Source organism: Syngnathus leptorhynchus, chromosome 11, assembly GCF_054491065.1.
Source record: "Syngnathus leptorhynchus isolate UIUO chromosome 11, UIUO_Slep, whole genome shotgun sequence".
NCBI classification, from domain to species: domain Eukaryota; kingdom Metazoa; phylum Chordata; class Actinopteri; order Syngnathiformes; family Syngnathidae; genus Syngnathus; species Syngnathus leptorhynchus.
This window is the reverse complement of record NC_141205.1, coordinates 4,988,929-5,006,815: the sequence shown is the minus strand read 5'-3', so window position 1 is coordinate 5,006,815 and position 17,887 is coordinate 4,988,929. Positions and strand designations below refer to the sequence as shown.

At 43.2% G+C, this 17,887-nt stretch overlaps 3 protein-coding genes across 5 annotated transcripts; 2 read left to right on the top strand and 1 right to left on the bottom strand.

Annotated features, from left to right (window-relative positions):
- Positions 1–529: 529 nt before the first annotated feature.
- On the bottom strand, positions 530–4,100 carry LOC147048983 (protein unc-119 homolog B-like). Its single transcript, XM_085923363.1, has 6 exons — positions 4,037–4,100; positions 3,162–3,384; positions 2,709–2,822; positions 2,528–2,627; positions 2,257–2,429; positions 530–1,410 (listed from the first exon to the last, which is right to left on the bottom strand). The coding sequence occupies exons 2-6, from the start codon at positions 3,361–3,363 to the stop codon at positions 1,301–1,303; spliced, it is 699 nt and encodes a 232-aa protein (XP_085779489.1). The 5' UTR covers positions 3,364–3,384; positions 4,037–4,100; the 3' UTR covers positions 530–1,300.
- tnks1bp1 (tankyrase 1 binding protein 1) lies at positions 4,058–15,616 on the top strand. 3 transcript variants are annotated; one of them, XM_085923362.1, is made up of 11 exons: positions 4,060–4,295; positions 5,556–6,374; positions 6,662–6,935; positions 7,014–9,746; positions 12,927–13,039; positions 13,353–13,452; positions 13,703–13,847; positions 13,924–14,042; positions 14,338–14,516; positions 14,608–14,698; positions 14,884–15,616. In XM_085923362.1, exons 2-10 carry the CDS (start codon positions 5,563–5,565, stop codon positions 14,678–14,680), a joined length of 4,548 nt encoding a protein of 1,515 aa, XP_085779488.1. In that variant the 5' UTR covers positions 4,060–4,295; positions 5,556–5,562; the 3' UTR covers positions 14,681–14,698; positions 14,884–15,616. The 3 variants fall into 3 exon arrangements, with proteins under 3 accessions (XP_085779487.1, XP_085779488.1, XP_085779486.1); XM_085923361.1 differs by having other exon boundaries at positions 4,058–4,221; positions 6,662–9,746; XM_085923360.1 differs by having other exon boundaries at positions 4,061–4,295; positions 6,662–9,746.
- A 1,003-nt stretch (positions 15,617–16,619) lies between these two features.
- On the top strand, positions 16,620–17,660 carry crybb3 (crystallin, beta B3). Its single transcript, XM_085924085.1, has 5 exons — positions 16,620–16,694; positions 16,759–16,874; positions 16,958–17,090; positions 17,154–17,296; positions 17,381–17,660. The coding sequence occupies exons 1-5, from the start codon at positions 16,620–16,622 to the stop codon at positions 17,658–17,660; spliced, it is 747 nt and encodes a 248-aa protein (XP_085780211.1).
- The last annotated feature ends 227 nt before the right edge of the window (positions 17,661–17,887 follow it).

Genomic DNA, 17,887 nt, shown 5'->3' with positions numbered 1-17,887 from the left:
TGCACAGATGTGAGGAAGCAGTATCAGAATTACATTTCAATTCCATGATAAGCCCTTTTGAAAAAAAATATGTGCTAGTATGTCATTGACTTAATGAACCCTTTCTAAATCCAAAACTGTGTGTACACACAGGGCTCATGATCAGCATGTCTATTTTTATTTCTACAAACTGACAACTGTTGTCTTTTTGAGAAGCAAGCAAGAAACAGAATTGAAACCAAGTGCACTAATAGAATGATTTGGAACAATACTCCTCCTGGTGGCCATTACAGGAATTGACCTTTCCATCAGCAGCAGGAATTTATCCAACAACCTCCTCATTCTGTTCCACCTCTATCAAAAGTCATCAATGAGCATAATAGGCACTCTTTAATCTTGAAATGTTCATTTATTTAATTCTATTTAAATGTCATTTCTAATCTGAAGACCAGCATATACATATACTCATGACGATAACAGATTCATTTCTGACAACATATATTGTACAGTGTTTGTAAATTTGTTATTATGAAATACTTTTTATCAGGATTATTTAAATCTTAGTATGTTAAAAGTACACAAGTAGAAAACATAACACTGACTGAACTCGATTATCTGTGTGTGTAGCCAATGTGTGTTTTTGTGTAAGTGTGTAAAAACACAATAAGTTGCGGGCAGGGGGTAGCAAGACCGACCATGTGTGTTTGACAGCAGTTTTTTTGTGGATGGCGTCTCTATTTTTCCCTTGGTATTGTCTGGAGTGGATTGTGGAGGCGGTAGCGCAGAAGAGCAGCTGCTTCTGACAAATACTGAGAACGCACTGTGACACTTGGACGTTGAATCAATTGTTTTGGGTGTTATGTGGGTGTATGTGCATGATTGATTAAAAGGACAGCTTTTCAAAAATTTAAATGTAGCTTACCGTATTTGAGACCTCAGTCACTGCTGTTAATATCCTGCGCTATCAAATGCAATGGATGAAAATGATAACCTCCGTTCAGCCATTAGCTAGACCACTTATCCTTTGCAGGGTCACTGGGGAAGATGGAGTCCATCCCATTTGACTTAGGTGAGAGGCGGATTGCGCCTAGAATTGATCAGCCATCAATCATGTAAGACTGCAAGTCGTATGTAAGATTAGCTTTTTATATTTACATACAAGCGTTCATTTATTTCACTAGCTCAATTCAGAAAGTGAAACTTATGAGTCACTGTGTAATAATTACATATGACACATGATTCTAATTTATTGAGAAATGTGATTGATGTGTGCATAAATGTGTGTAATGTTAGTGTGAATGTGTACGTGTGCAGCAATTCACTATCTTCTGTTATAAGCATAGTCCGCCTTGTTGTGCATGACCAGTCTGTTCTCCACAAAATAAAAGCTGTCAGAGCGCGTCTCGTAGGGGCAGTTCACCATCTGACGAACTGAAGGAACAAAAGACAACACGAACAAATTAGCAATTAGTCACAAATGTCAGAACTTTTCTTATTTCTGAGGAAAATTCCATGTGGGAAAAACAAAGCAAAAGGAGGAGCAAGCGTGGTTTCATATGAACAACTAAAACGAGGCTTTAAATTCCCTTCAGGCGGGTGTTGATACAATGCTCGAATGTGCATGACGTGTCGGAAAGGTTATTGATCGCACTGATCTTCCCTCCTCTCCACAAATGCGTTCCTTAGGGAAGCTACACTGGAATAAAAAAAAAAAAAAGTCCATTCAGTCAAGTGGGTCGGGTGTCTTCTGAAAATGACAAGCTGTTGAGTTCCCCTTTTTTGTTTGCTTGTTCAGAGAACCATATGCACTTTGAGTGTCCAGTGACTTCTTTTTTTTTTTTTTTTTTTTTATTAAAGGGCTAAAATAATCCTACACTAGCATAAAGTGAGTCATTTGTTATGGAGAATTGTCGCATGGCTGTGACACCGTTCATGGGATGGTAAGAGGGCAAAGGGATCGTCTTTGTCAAGAAAAAAAAAAACCTGCAACATGCTGGATGTCCTGTATTATGACCCTTTTGTTTGCTTTGTCACATTCCTCTTTTGTTGAATTCATTGGAAGGTTACACCACCACTTTAATGTTCCGATGATGTCATCCTATTTATGTAGCTGACGCACCTGACTCCATCCCAACGACACACATCACGGTGGAAACCCAACTCACATCAGAGTTTAAACTTCACAAGGCTGTCAAATATGGCGTTACGGCACAAAAACAGTTCTAGAAACGTCGCTATGTGAACCACTATATTGGTTCATCGCAGCAGTGCATTTACCCAAACTCTCGGACAGTTGAGGAAACTCGTAGATGTGCTCGCAAGTATTCCGACTGTTCGGGATGCAGAAGCCAAAGTCAAAGTCGAAGCTTTTCAGAAAGCGATCTCGGAAGTAGTGACGCTCGATCATTCGGAAATTGCCGAGAGGTCGGTTCCCGACTGTGAATTCCACTCTGGTGAGATGGAGAAGATGGCAGGCTAAGGTCACGGATTTGTGGGGCAGAGTCGATGATGTAAGTCGTCAGGTTTTTGTTGTTGACGATTCACTCACGTGGCTCCCACAGTCATCAGACGTAGAAAAGCCGGAGTGAACTGGTAGTGTACAAAGCGGCCGGCGCTTGCATCACTTGCTCCATTTTCATTGTCCTCTTCTGCAAGCCATTGAAGCAAGTTTTCATGACTTACTGAGTTTAAAAGTGAGGTCATCAAACACAAGCTATGCAAACACCAACCTGAGTGTGGCGTTTTGGCGATCTCAAACAAAACAGTGCCCGTCTCCAGGTCTCGGATCTTGAAGCGTACAAAATCGATGTTATAAACATTGTCCTCGGGTTTACAGAGGTAGCCTGCAATTATAACCGACAGTTTGATCCAATCCACAAACCGAGTACATGTCAAATGTCAAACTGGTCATAAACTCATTTTGCATATAACAGCCAACTTCATACACGTTAGTTGTGTACCTTAAGATGGTTTGGAATAAATGCTCACCCATTACTGGGTCGAGAAAGAAAACATTGGAGCATATTATTACCACACTTAAATTCAAACATGTTTTTTAATGACAAATGTTGTGCAATAACTCCAAGTGGACTTTAATTGTTAACTTCATGTATGCTACGAGAAGTTGCTGAGATGGAGGCAATAAAAGGTCTCATTCTAAGAGGCTCTGCAGGGAGTCAAACCTCGTGTGGCCACCCGCAGTCCAAGGACATCCTCCGGCGTGACGTATCCGTTCTGCGCCTGCAGGTCCTCCTCGGTGACGGGCCTGGGGTCCACCTGATTCCTCCGTGACTTGAGCCTCTTTAGAATCCCTCCACCTGGCTTGCGGTCCCGTGGTGGGCCGGAGATATGATCAGCATCGCTGTGGGCTTTGGCTCCCTTCATTTTTCACTTCCTTCTTAGAACCTTGTGTGGGGGAAAAAAGGTCTGTTTTAATTACACACGGAGATGGCGTTGTAGATTACGAATGTGGAGGGGACGACCAGGTTCCTGTGTTTGTATGAGCATGCTGTCCTATTGCCATGACAACTCCAAAGCGTGTGGCCGGTGTAGAGGTTCTTAAAATGTCCAGCAGGGGATGCTCAACATTGTTACTATATATATGTCAAATATTCCTCAATCATCGGTCATTTGAATTGTATTTGTGCGTTGGCCGCTCTTCTATGTACAAAAGGCAAATAAACCTTGTGGCACAAACGTGTGCAATGCAAATGAGGCCTTTGAGATGGTTGAGATGTTCCACGTAGCCTGGACAGTCCCAAATGAAGCACACATAATGGATGCATTTCCTTTTCTCCTAAGTAGCAGTGAACCTTCAATAAAACCTGTTTATCGAGTTCACAAACCAGAGCAGTATTGTTATTTGAGAGCAAGCTAGACAACAGGAAACATCCAGTAAAAGGATTAAAATGTTGTAATATCTTGGATCTTTGAGTTCAGCTCATGAAAGATTGAGCAAAAACAAAACTGTTGTTCACAGTGTAATCCAAGCGACGCAATAAAGACTTCACAATCATACTTTTATTTTGAAATCTCACACTATAGTTTCCACTCTCACCGCGCATCTTTAACCTCCGACGTTTCATTGTGGGTCGAGCGCAACAAGCCCGGCCCGGGGAGTGTGGAGGAGGAGGAGAAGGAGGAGGACGGGGAGTGTTTAGAGAGGCGTCCACACATTGTGACGCCTCCTTGGTGGGAATGAGGAAAAAACAGCGAGAAGCAGACGAGACGTTGGAGAATAACGCAAGTTTATTTCTGCCGTTTATCAATTCTTTCCCACGGCCTTCATTTGTACCTATCTAAATGATCGCGTAAAGGTAAATGTAACACGTTATTTACATTTATACGGAGCAGGTGCATATGTTATATTTGAAATTTAATGAAGCATATTTGGATTATTTTAACGCGTTGTCCGACCGGTCTGGTTGTTAAACTCGCAAAAGTTACACAAACTTGAATGAGTTTCTCCACGGGTAGATGAGATCAATGACCGATAGTTCACGGTTGACGTGTTTATCTGTAATTTATTAACCCACCCACAAAAAAAAGCTCGAGCTTTTATATTAGTGTGTTACTTTTTACAATGGTGTCTTTATGGTCTTCACCTCTCTTACTAAAGCAGGTGAGCAGTGAGTGAAAAGAGGGCAGGCAAACAAAGATGACGAAACAGAACGATTTCACCGTTCCATGATTTGACTTGTGATCGGAATACACATTAAGTATTGATCACCTGTCAAATTCAGTTGTTTCTCACGCTCACCTCCCAGTTGTTGATGTGATCCCTTATTATGCACCTAAAAATACACCACCCATCTCCATGCAAATCAAACAAAGCTATATGTAATTGTGACATAGTGTTCAGACATATAAATGAACCTTTTGGGTGGGGATCTGAGATATCAGTCGCTTCCAAAACGACTGACAGGTCAAACCAGATGCTGCAAACAATACCTGCGGAATTTGTAGTGACACATTTGGAAACGCCACTTTGCACTCTGTGTAAACACACCGTCACTCTTGTGAGGAGTGCCTGCTGTTGGCCAAAAGGTTCCCATGGATACTGCATTGACCCTCACACCACTTTAGACGCTTGGACATTTGGATGTCTCACTAAACTAGGACTAAACTGGTAGGGCTGTGCAAAAAGCTGGTTAAGTGTTGTTTTATCTTTTGAATCATATTTAGACATGCAATAGGGTTTGTACATACATAGGACTTGTACCTCTTTTTCATTACACCAAAATACAAGCAAGAAGAACTTCTTCTAACTAACATCTAATAATCCTCAATTGATGTCACTGTTTGGCACTGACCAGTAGAGGGCCCAACTAGTTTGTGCCTTAAATGGGCTGCAGAGGAAATCAGACAGGAAGTACTGTCTGCCAAGTCTGTAGGAGTTCCTATAATGACTTCCTGATCTAATTGACACTGTGTATGTGATATTTGTCAGCCGCCGATTTAGACAGCTGTTTGCTCTACACCATAAACTACATTACAAGTTTGCGGGTTTGGTAACCGGCAGTTTACCAAAGTTTTCCTCTTTGTTTGAACACCTCTCTCACTTTCTCACCTTTTAGAAACCCAATGATGCAGAGCACAGTTGACTCGTCGCAGGTGATAGACGTCTCAAAATCCAAGCCCTTGCTCCCTCCCAAGCCTCGACTTGCTCCCAAGCCTTTCTCACCACAAAATAACACGATTTGCCCCATAAATGCTCCAAAGGTTGTCAATGTTTCCGCCAAGGACAAGGCTGGAAAGCCCGTGGCTAAAACTGCCCCTAAACCCTCCGTGACCAAACCGGCCCCAAAACCACCTCAGCAAAAGTCCGCAAGTGTCGATACAAAGGTTCAAACCAAACCATCTAAAGCGGAAAACAAACCGCTGGCAGATCAGAAAGAAATTACCAAAACGAACGACAAAACCGAGACGCAGGTGATAACAAACGCTAAACCGAATGATGTTGAAAAGAATGACGACAAATCTCCAGCGACCAAGATCCAAAAGCCTGAAGAATCAGAAGACAACGATTCCTCAAAAAACAATGAAACCTTTCTGTGGGGCGGAACCAGGAAGCGCTTGTCGATGGAGCTGACATCCAAATTTAACTCTGGTGGTATCCCTCTACCCAAAGACCTCAGCAGATCCCCATCTATAAACAAAGGAAAAGAAAATGCAAACCAGCCAAAACCGAAAAATCCAGAGCCGCCCACCACCGAAAGTAATGACGTTAATCTGGTGGAAGACGGCAGCAAAGGTGGAAGCATTAAACGTCGGATCAGTCTTTTATTCGACTCTGCGTCAAAGCCAGAGGTTGCTGTAAAGCGAGTGCAACCCGAGTTTGTAAATGAAACAGCTGGTGTCAAGGAGAGAATCAAAAACTGGACTCAGGAAACCAGGTTCGTAAGACTTATGTCGTCTAGATGGTCAGTTTTCTTGGAAAGCACGCATCTAATCATTAATATCCAATACTGATTTTTGTTGTTGTTGTTGATGTCACTGGAAAAGTATTTGTATTTGTACAGGGCATCCCTTGTTTAAAAAAAAAAAAAGGAAACAGAGCATAACATATGAGGTAAACAAGCGAAATATGATTTGGACCACGTCACAAACTGTCGAAGACTGACCAACTGTATGGATGCTAACAATGACTTTATAATTTAATTCATCTCGTTTTTCTCTCCAGCTCAGGTCCACCAACTGTGCCAACATTAGAGAAGACTCCAAAATTACCAGCTGCTTCTGAAAGAGGAACCATATCGTCTGACACAACTGAAAAACCTCCAACAAAACAACTCCACACATCAGAGTTGGAGCACACGACATCATCAGCAGCAGAAGATGATGATGAAGATGAGGAGGAGGATGACGACGAAGCGCCTCTTGTTGTGGGAGCGAAAGCTGAGAGCAAATCAGCAAAAGAAGAAATGCTTAAGAGCGAGAACGAGGACATCAGTGAGGTGGAGCGATTAAAACATTTGGAATTTGAAAAAAGGCGAAAAGCTGAGGAAGCTGAAATGCAAATGTTCAAGTTGCAGGAGGAGAAGAGACAAATGGAGGAGGAAGAAGAAGAAGAAACCAGGCATATTCGAGAAGAGGAGAGCAGGCTGGAAGCAGAGACAGAAAGACTTCGGCTTCAGAGGAAAGAAGAGGAGAGGCAAAGAAGGGAGCAACTGGAGAAAGAGAGGCTGAGGGAAGAGGGGAGGAAGGAGGAGGAGGAGAACGAAAGATTGAGACTGAAAAGGGAACAAGAGGAGAAACGGCGAAGGGAGGAAATTGAGAGGGAAAGACTCAGGGAAGAGGAGAGGAGGGAGGTTGAGAAAGAAAGATTGAGGCAAGAAGACGAGAGGAAGAGGGAGGAGGAAGAAAGACTGAGACTAAAAAGGGAAGAAGATGAGATTCAGAGAAGAGAAGAACTGGAAAAGCTAAGAGAGGAAGAAAAGAGTGCAGAGATGGAAAGGATGAGAGTGAAAAAGTTGAGAGAGGAGAAGCAAAGAAGGAAGGAACTAGAGAAAGAAAGCTTGAGAGAAGAGGAGAGAAGGAGGGAAGAGAGAGAAAGATTGAAGCTAAAGCAGGAAGAAGAGGAGAATCAAAAAAGGGAGGAACTGGAGAAAGAAAGGCTGAGAGAAGAGGAGGAGGAGGAGGAGGAGAAAGAAAGATTGGGACTCAAAAGGGAACAAGTGGAGAAACGGCGAAGGGAGGAAATCGAGAGGGATAGACTGAGGGAAGAGGAGAGAAGGAGGGAAGAGAGAGAAAGATTGAGGCTAAAGCAGGAAGAAGAGGAGAATCAAAAAAGGGAGGAACTGGAGAAAGAAAGGCTGAGGGAAGAGGAGAGGAAGGAGGAGGAGGAGAAAGAAAGATTGAGACTGAAAAGGGAACAAGAGGAGAAACGGCGAAGGGAGGAAATTGAGAGAGATAGACTGAGGGAAGAGGACAGGAGGAAGGAGATAGAAAGGATAAAACTCAAGAAGTTGGAGGAGGAGAAGCAAAGACGGGAGGAACCGGACAAAGAAAGGCTGAGAGAAGAGGAGAGAAGGAGGGAGGAGCTCGAAAGATTGAGACTCAAGAGTGAAGAAGAGGAGAGACGGATAAGGGAGGAAATTGAGAGGGAGAAACTGAGGGAAGAGCAGCAAAGAAGGGAGGAGATTGAAAGACTCAAGTTAAAGAGGGAAGAAGAGGAGAGACAGAGAAGGGAGGAATTGGAGAGGCTAATGGAAGAGCAGATAAGGAAGGAGGAGATCGAAAAATTGAGACTGAGAAGGGAACAAGAGGAGAAACGACGAAGGGAGGAAATTGAGAGGGAAAGACTCAGGGAAGAGGAAAGAAAGAAGGCGGAGATAGAAAGAATACGACTCAAGAATTTGGAAGAGAAGCAAAGATGGGAGGAATTGGAGAAAGAAAGGCTAAGAGAAGAGGAAAGAAGGAAGGAAGAGATAGAAAGATTGAGGCTCAAGAGGGAAGAAGAGGAGAGACGGAGAAAAGAAGAGAGGGAAAGGCTTAGGGAAGAAGAGCAAAGGAGGGAGGAGATAGAACGATTGAGCCTAAGGAGGGAAGAGGAGGAGAGACAGCGGAGGGAGGAATTGGAGGAGAGACTCAGGAGAGAGGAAATAGAAAGATTGAGGCTACGAAGAGAACAAGAGGAGCGACAGCGAATGGAGGAATTGGAGAAGGAAAGGCTCAGGGAAGAGGAGAGAAGGAGAGAGGAGATTGAAAGATTGAGAGTGAAGAAGTTGGAAGAGGAGAAGCAGAGAAGGGAGGAAATGGAGGAGAAGCTGAGAGAAGAGCAGAGAAGGAGGGAAGAGATAGAAAGATTGAGGCTCAAGAGGGAAGAGGAAGCCAGACAGAGAATGGAGGACCTGGAGAGGGAAAGACTGAGGGAAGAGGAGAAACGGAGGGAAGAGAGAGAACGATTAAGGCTGAAGATGGAAGAGGAAGAGAGACTCAGAAGGGAAGAGTTGGAGAGGGAGATGCTCAGGGAAGAGAAGAGGAGGAGGGAGGAGATGGAAAGATTGAGGATAAGGAGGGAAGAGGAGGAGAGACAGAGAAGGGAGGAATTGGAGAGGGAAAGACTGAGGGAAGAGCAGCGAAGAAGGGAAGAGATAGAAAGACTCAAGTTGAAGGTGGAAGAAAATGAGAGGCAGAGAAGGGAGGAATTGGAGAGGGAAAGACTGAAGGAGGAGGTGAGCAGGAGGGAGGAGATGGAAAGACTCAGGCTCCAGATGGAAGAAGAGGAGCGACAGAGACGTGAGGAATGGGAGCTCAGGAAAGAGGAATCCAGGGTGGCGCAAGCGCTGAAGGAGGAGCAGTCGAGGACGCGACGCAAGATGGAGATGAAAATGCAACAAAAGGGAGACCTGGAGAGGATGAGGGGGGAAGAAGAGAGAAGGTGGCAGCAAGGCGTCGATGACAACGACGCAAAATATTTGCCTCCGACTACCGGGACGGTTTATGACAACTTCTCGGTCGTTGGGACGAAGCCCGCGGTGGACGTCAAACATTTTGATGATTTTTCAGTCAAGCCAACTCGATGGGGCTCACAGCCCAAAGTGGACATTAACACGCGGGACACAACGGTGGACATTCTGATGTCGCGCAACGTGGGCGCTCGGGAGAGAGATGTACGAGACAGAGTGAGGGCTGAAGGGGTCATTGAGCCAAAATCAACCTCGGCGCTTCCGGAGGCGGAGGAGGACCACCGAGAGCCAGAAGAGGAGTCTCAAGAACAAGAGCAAGAGTTACCACAGATCGGAGGCAGATATTACAGGCATGAGGTAAATTCAAAATTCAATTCTAACTTTTCACAGAGTCCAATGATGAACCCAACATGCACCGTACAATATGTTGTTTATAATATGGTCCGATAAAACCCGGGTTAAGCCCCCCCCCCCCCCCCTGTGATTCCAAAAAGTGTGTTTGCCACAAATTGAACATCGGCCAACGCCAGGTTGAGGGAATTATGAACAGTTTTTGAAATAAGAAAATAAAACTCGGGAAAGATGTATTAGAGCACATGAAGACGTTATACAAGTGAGGTCAAAATGCAGAAACGATCCTAAATATTTCAGCGCTTTCATATCCAACTAGCTGTCGTAGACATGAAAAAATCTTGTAATACCCGCTTCGCCTTGGTTGCATCATGCCTTAAAGAAAAACCTGTTGTGTTTTGTTTGGGTGTGAGTGTGATCGTGACTAATAAAACCGCACCAGCCCGCCATCTGTCAGGGTAGTGGTAGTTAAGGATCATCATGATGATCAGGATCATATGGTTTGTCTCTGAGGACATTTCTTTTAAAATACATCGAAAACAAATTCAGATCATTTGTTCTTCTCCACCTGGTTTACTTTAAAGTTACGGTCTGCTTCTGTGTGGTTTAGACTTAGACGTCTTAAAGGAAGTGGGTTTGGAACTTTTTTTTTTTTTTTTAGCTGTTGTGCCTCTGCTCTCCCTCGGTGAAGATTTTGTTCAAGCAATTGTCATTTTAAGACACTGTTATTGCCATGGAAAATCAGATCTTAGAATTTTGTAGTCAACAATATTGTTCGCAATGAATTGCTATCTGTAGTCACCGCAGTGGCTTATTCCTCCTGTCTGTAGGGGGCGCTCTGGAACAACAGGTTCTTCTTAAAAGGAGAAGTATTTTTCTCCATAATTCAAAACACTTCCCATGTTTCTTTGAAATATCTCTGTCAACTTCTCCGAACCCTTCCTACCTGTTGCCCGCTACAAAGTGTTGGCTTTCCCCATTTTGAGTCGTATGTTCACACACAGTTTACGTGCAGTCTATACAATACATAAGAACATATCTCTCCATAAACACAAGCCTTTAAGCCTGCAAGAACTTTAACTCCCATCAAGACAATATTCATAGTGAAAGTGAAATCAGATCTATTGAAAGTTCAAAGCAAGCATGGACAGATCAGCTCACCTGCCTGTTTGAACATGCATATGTGTTTGCAGAGAAAACTGGGCCGTGCTGCACTGATCTCTGCGGTTATACACTTTGTACTCTGCGTGTGCGTCATCGTGATACTCCCTTCGTCCTGTTTACATGCTTTTTGCAAACAAGCCCTAACCCATATATGCGGTCGGCTATTATCAGATAGCGCTGCACGTGTTGCATTCACATTCGATACGGGCCGACGCGTTTGTAGATGCGCTAGAGCAGGGGCGTCAAACTCGTTTTTATTGCAGGCAGCATCATAGTCATAGTTTCCTTCAGAGGGCCATCATGACTGTCAACCCAAAGAAATGTAGTCGACACAACAAACTGACGAAGAAGTCGTTTTGAAATCAGAGACTAGTAAAATCTTTTTAATGATTGGTAATAAAACATCTCTATTAGTGAAGACAATTTGTCATTTTAGTATTGACACATAAAGTCGATGCAGAATTTGTCTTGGCGGCCCATGTATAATTACAGTGGGCCAGATTTGGCCCGCGGGCCAGAGTTTGACACCCCTGTTAGAGCATCTACCTTAAACACATAGGGACCCTCCAACCATGTTTGCTCCACGAGGGGGCAATGCTGGTACTAAAACAAAATCTGCCTCTCACATCATTTTATTTGTAACACTTTGAATGTCTCGCGTTTTATAATTGAAGACTAAATTGCCCGATATGTCCTGACTGTGTTGAACCGAACCAAGAAAAGATTTTAACGAGCAAAACACAAGGTGTACAGTTGAGTGGGTACTGTACATTCTTTCAGGCTACTGACATATAAAGACAGACAGAAAGATCAGCAAGTGTGGTCATCATGTTCTCATTTGGATCTGGCCCAAAGGCTAGCGTGTCATTATGACCAAACATGGTCAACCTACGTGCTGTCTATCCGTCTCCCTCCTCTGCTTTATCAGTTCCATGCATGGCCTTTCCCTCCCTGCGGATAAAGCAGTGGACAAAGTGTAACAATGTGGTAATATAGTGTCACACAATGACGGTAAAAATTGTGGCCACTAATATGGCTTCCTTTATTCTTCATGGCAAGGCAAATAAAATGCTAAACAACTGCTCGCTGACATATTGAGCTCAAATCTTTAAAGTTGCTCTCTGATACGAAGAAGCTTTGTGGCAGATCCCTAATGTTAAAGTCAGAGTCACGTTTTGCATTTCATTTTGGTTTGCTAACATTTAGCACGTGAGAACAAAGTGCCATGATCGACACACCCATAGTAATTGCGTAATAAATGGACACAGGTCGAAGCGTAATAATACGGAGGCGAGGTATCTAAGTGACGGTATCACAAAGCAAAACATTGGAATGTGCACATGTGCACGTACATTCCAGCATGTGGGTGACACATTGGAACCTAAGGATGTGGATTTCTGTATCGTGTGTGTTTGCCTACAAACACATTCTGATGGGAGTTCTAGTGAGCAGAACCTCACCTTCGAGCTGCTCATTAAAAGACGTATGCTTGGCTGCTCCTCCGTCGGCCCTGTCTCTGTGGTTCTTGCTCCACGCCTATTTTGTTTTTGTTTCTTCTATTCACTATTATACCATCAGAATGTGACTAACACGGGTGAGGTCATTTGTTTTGCGTTTTTCTATGGCTGGTAGGCAAGGGAAACTAATTCACACACAAAACAATACAATATCTTGCCCAGAGTGAGCCTTCCACAGCTGACTAGTCACTAGCCATTTGCACGGCAAACACACTGTTGATGTTTAAAAATAATTGACTTCTTAGTTCCACGTACAGAAAACTATTCCTCACTTTTTCCAGAACCTCTCTACAGCTCATGTTTGTGTGATAGGAAAGGTTTACACACCCCTGTTCAAATGCCAAGTTTTTTGCAGGATAAGAAAAATGCAGGCCTGCTGGGTTACTCCAGGGTAGCAACAAGTTGATGGAGCAATTGATCCATGACTGCTGCCTATACAATTTGAAACTAATATGGCATACTTCCAAAAAACATGTTCAAATGAGTTTTTCTGTGTGTCCCTCAGGATCCTGACAGCAGTTATCGAACACTTGGACATGGTGAAGACTCAGACGCTTTGATAGATGTTGAGGCAGACAGGCCGCATGCAGCCTATGAATGGAGATCTAAAACTGACAGGTAGTGTTTGGTACCTTCATTTTAAATGAACTTGATGTGAACTCACTAGGGGAGCGGCAATTTGATAATATTATTGTAGATTATTTTTCAAAGAAACAAAGCTATTTGATATATTGATGCAGCTCCCTGCACGTTAGAGCTCCCTACGCCCTCTAGTGGCTCTAAGCGGTTAGCAGCACACAACACAAGTTGCAAAACGTTTGGCTTTTAGATTTGAAAATGAACAGCAATGTATGTGATTGCGTTGCAACAATCATTTGAAGGTTCTCATTTGGGAGCACTCTGATGTTTTTTTTTCTGACTGATTTCCAAGGACTGCTTTTCAACCAAGTCCCAAGTCTTTCACTGATTCGTTCGCTGAGGCCTCTGACCATGTTGATACACCCGAACTTTTGCTGTCTCCTTTCCCTGAGGTTAGTGATGACTTTGCTTACACACCTAAAACTACTAAGGGAATCTAATTTACCAACCCACAACGTTTTAGTGTGTCACTTGTGTATTACTATTAGAAAATACTTTACAGGCAATATTGGATCTTATAACATGGCAAAAGCGATAATGTGGTGCATCTGCGACACAACTTACATTTTTTTTCTTCAGTTGGTCCACTTCATGGAGTTAATTAACATATATTGAAGTAAAATGTGTTTTTCCATTGCGTAGAGCTCCACCCCACTCCTCGACACCAGTGCACAGAAATCCAGGGTCAGCCTGGGCAAGAGGCGCAGCCGATCGCGTCCATCACGTTCAAATCGCTCGCAACCATCTGTGGTAGAGACTTCGGATTGGCGGTCTCGTGACTCCACAGGTCATCCTTAATCTCATTTTCCATACACGCTTCATCATCATCACATCGTAATGTCTCAACTTGTTCCTGATTTCAGATCTCGGGCAAATAGAGTCTGACTCAGAAGAGGAACAACCAAAACAAAGGATCCTCTCTTCTCCGTCTGTCTCCAGAAAGGTCCCTGTCTTTCCTGGTGTGAGCCCATCAAGCCTAATTGTAAGTTCAAGGAGAGCTCATTTAAACGTATGTCTTCGGACAGCCGGTCTGTTCGCCAAAATCTGAACTGCACCGTGTTTGTCTGTAGAGCACAAGCGAGTCCGTTTCCTGACGCTCACCAAATATTGTATGTTTTACAATATGTGGGAATATGGAATACATCTGAACTGCTGTGAAAACAAAAATGACCCCAAATGTCACGGGCCACTTTTGGGCCCCAACCCACATGTTGTGAACCACTAGTTTCATAAAATAATCGTGGTGTGATGGTACTGTACTTAACGCTCCTCTTCAGGCTCAGATGAAAAAGAGAGCAGAAGGACGAGAAGAGACTGAAGAAGAGAAGGAAAGTCCAAATGATGAAGTGGTGCCATCTCCATCTCAAGTGCCTCGCTCTCCTCGCCCTCCCCGCTCCGCCGCCCAGCTTGCTGGAGCTGCACGAGTACTTCCACCCATAGGCGCCACAGATGGAAGGTAAGCGCTGCAGAAAACAAAAGATAAGTGCTGAGTAAAGAAGTGTTTTTTTGTTTTGTTTTTTCACAAAATGTTTCTGTGTGTCTCTTAGTGCGGTCCCTCCGACTTGGCTGAAAGAGCTGAAGTCTAAAAAGCGTATCAGTCAACATGAAGGGGAATGGTAGCTGAGTACCATGTGGCAGGTGAGGACTAAATTGAACGTAAAAAAAAAAATCCCTGTCATCCTGGACTGTGAATATCTCCGTCATCTTCATTAATCAAAAGTTTGTAAGCAACAAAACATATGTAGCTCCAGATTAGATTTAGAATCTTGATTGTATCTGGACATTAGTCATTTAACATCTTCTCTGGACTGTGTTCCCTGTAGGAACCACCGTGCAATCGGGCCGAATCCATCCATGTCAAATGTTTGTGCCAAGAAACACTTCACCGGGATCTATATTTTGCACTTGGGTGCCTTATTTTGTACATTTGAATCAGATATGATATACATAAAATGGAATTCTGATTTTTTTGGGAGGCGGAATACCTAAGTCTTCGCCAATGTTTTGCTAAGGTTGCGTGTCATTTTATACCAAGTACATGTTTGACCTAATGCTGCAAAGTCAACCAGTGATTTTCAGCATGACATAAATTGAGTCTTGTTTTTTGTTTTTTTTCCATTCTGTTCTTTGTTGTTCTTTTGACTGGGACCGATGCCTTTGCTGCAGGCAAATAGAATCACTCATGTTGTTGTCAATAGAAATCACTCCTTGTAATTATTTGTAATTAGATATCTTAAGGTGAAACCTTTGCACTTAAAAAGAATATGGGTCTGTTAACCCTTTATTTTCTTCTACACATAGAAGCAACCAGACAATCATTTTCCTTCCTTTCAGAATACAATAAACTCATCCAAACACCTCATGAAAACATCAGTGAGCTTGCAGGAAACGGAGGAAGGCTTTTATGGTATCGCACTGTGTGAATATGTCAATCTACTTGAGATTTTTTTTTTTTTAAGTGCCTTTTGTTTACTAATAAAAAAAAAAAAAAAGACCATCGGTCATTACTATAATATGCAATGTGTTGCAATTTATTAAAAGCTTTTCTATAAAATAGGTTGAGTGCATGTTGTTCATTTCAGCCAAACGCACACGTGACGATTCAAATGATTCAATAAAAACTTGGCACAGCGTGCAAGATGAAGAACCAACCATGAGGCCGGCAGGTGTGGAGCAAGTTAGCTGGGTGGGGTTCATATTGCTGAGTGAGACAACTCGACTCATTCTCCCGGATGGCTGGCAGAGCATGTGGTCGTCATAGGATCACGGTCGGGATGGCGGCACGGGCCGATCCGGGCGGCCTTTGCCAGGGACAGAGGGCAAGCCTATTGAGAAGCAGTGTGATGGACACAATGGATGCGACAGACTTGCTGCATCAACAGGCTTTTTGCTGCTGTGGCCAGAAATAAACCATAAATACCCCCCCTGGCCTCCACCAACGGCTCGCCAGGCCTCCACACCCTCACACTAAGACAGACTGACAAGAAAGAAAGACAAGAACAACGGAAGACGGCGAGATTGGCTTGTACAAACTGCCCTGACACAAGCCATCCAGGTGAAAAAAAAATCAAGCTTCAAGACTCCTATCAAGTTTGTTTTTTCTACTTTATTGCCTGCATTGGAATGCCTGGGATTTACAGTACTATTAATATGTCATTTTTATTCTGCTAAGATGACTTGCACGATCTAATGAGATCCATTGCAAAAGCTGTATCCAAAATGTTGCCTTTGAAAGTCATTTTCACCAGCAATAGTAAGCATGTCAATCAAAAATGAACATTATTGTCTATTTCCACTCCATTGTTCTTGGTTTGGATCTCATGTATTCGTGTAAATTACTGTAGTTTAGCTGAATTCACATTAGCCATCAAAAGTGTAATAGAATTGATATTGTTAGTCATTTTCCAGTATAATGCTATGAAATTAGTTTCGCAATTGCTCAATGCAACTGTCATTGTCCAAAATGTAAAATATCAGGCAGCAACAGTGTTGTACTGTTTGTTCATAATTATACTAAGACACATCAAATGTTAAATTCGATAGCACCAAACTAAGGAAAATGACGGATCAACCAGGAAACCCAGACCAGTTCCCTGCAGAGAAGGGCCAAGGAGGAGCTGGAGCCTCATATAAGGTACCTAAATGACACAAAATGAGTAAACAGGACTTGGTCATTGTTGTTACTACTTGTGTTCTAGCTGTCACTTTTTGAGTTTGAGAACTTCCGTGGAAAGAAAGTGGAATTGTCTGGTGAATGTAAAGATGTGCTGAAGAAAATGGAGAAAGTCGGCTCCATCATTGTGGAATCCGGACCGTGAGTGATTCTGTGCGACCATTGAGTCACACCTAACAAAAACATGGACGAATATGTGTAGCGTATTTTCTCTCCTGTTTCAGATGGATTGCTTTTGAACATCCACGTTTTGTGGGAGAAAAGTTTGTATTGGAGAAGGGGGAGTATCCCCGTTGGAGCACCTGGACCAACTGCCAAAGTCACTTTTGTCTGAGCTCTTTCAGGCCCCTAAAAGTGGTCTGTATACATAATGCCCATTAATATTGCAACAACAGCAAATTCAAACGTCTTTCTCTCCAGGACAATGCAGATCACAAGCTGCACTTGTTTGAGAACGCAGGCTTTGAGGGCAGGAAGATGGAGATTAATGACGATGATGTTCCCAGTCTGTGGGCTTATGGTTTCCAGGATCGTGTGGCCAGTGCTAAGGCCATCAGCGGCACGTAAGATACAAATTTGGATGGTTGAAATGTCTTTGTTGTTGGAGAGCGAGCTGTTATTCAGTCTGCTGTGCTTTGCCTCTTAAGGTGGGTGGGCTACATGTACCCAGGCTACAGAGGACGCCAGTATGTGTTTGAGCATGGAGACTTTAAGCACTGGAATGACTGGGGAGCCACGGCGCCTCAGATCCAGTCTGTCCGACGTGTGAGGGACATGCAGTGGCACAAAAGGGGGTGTTTCATTGCAACTACTCCTACTCCTAATCCCAACCCTAACCCAAACCCTACTCCCAATCCTGTTCCTAACCCTACTCCCATTCCCAAACCATCTCCAAACCCCAAATCACAAACCCAGCCTCAAGCCTAAACTAAGACCACAAATTCAACACCACTTTACAGCTCCTGGGACAAGCCCAAGCCACTGTGAGATTATGATGACTATAATTACTGGCATTTTGCAAGGATGAAACATAAATTTGTGATCACAAATAAAGTTGTTTCCCCTGAATTGATGATCCTTTGCACATAACTGCACGCATTTAATGATACGATTTTACGAAATGTATATGTTTTGATATAATTATAAATAATTAA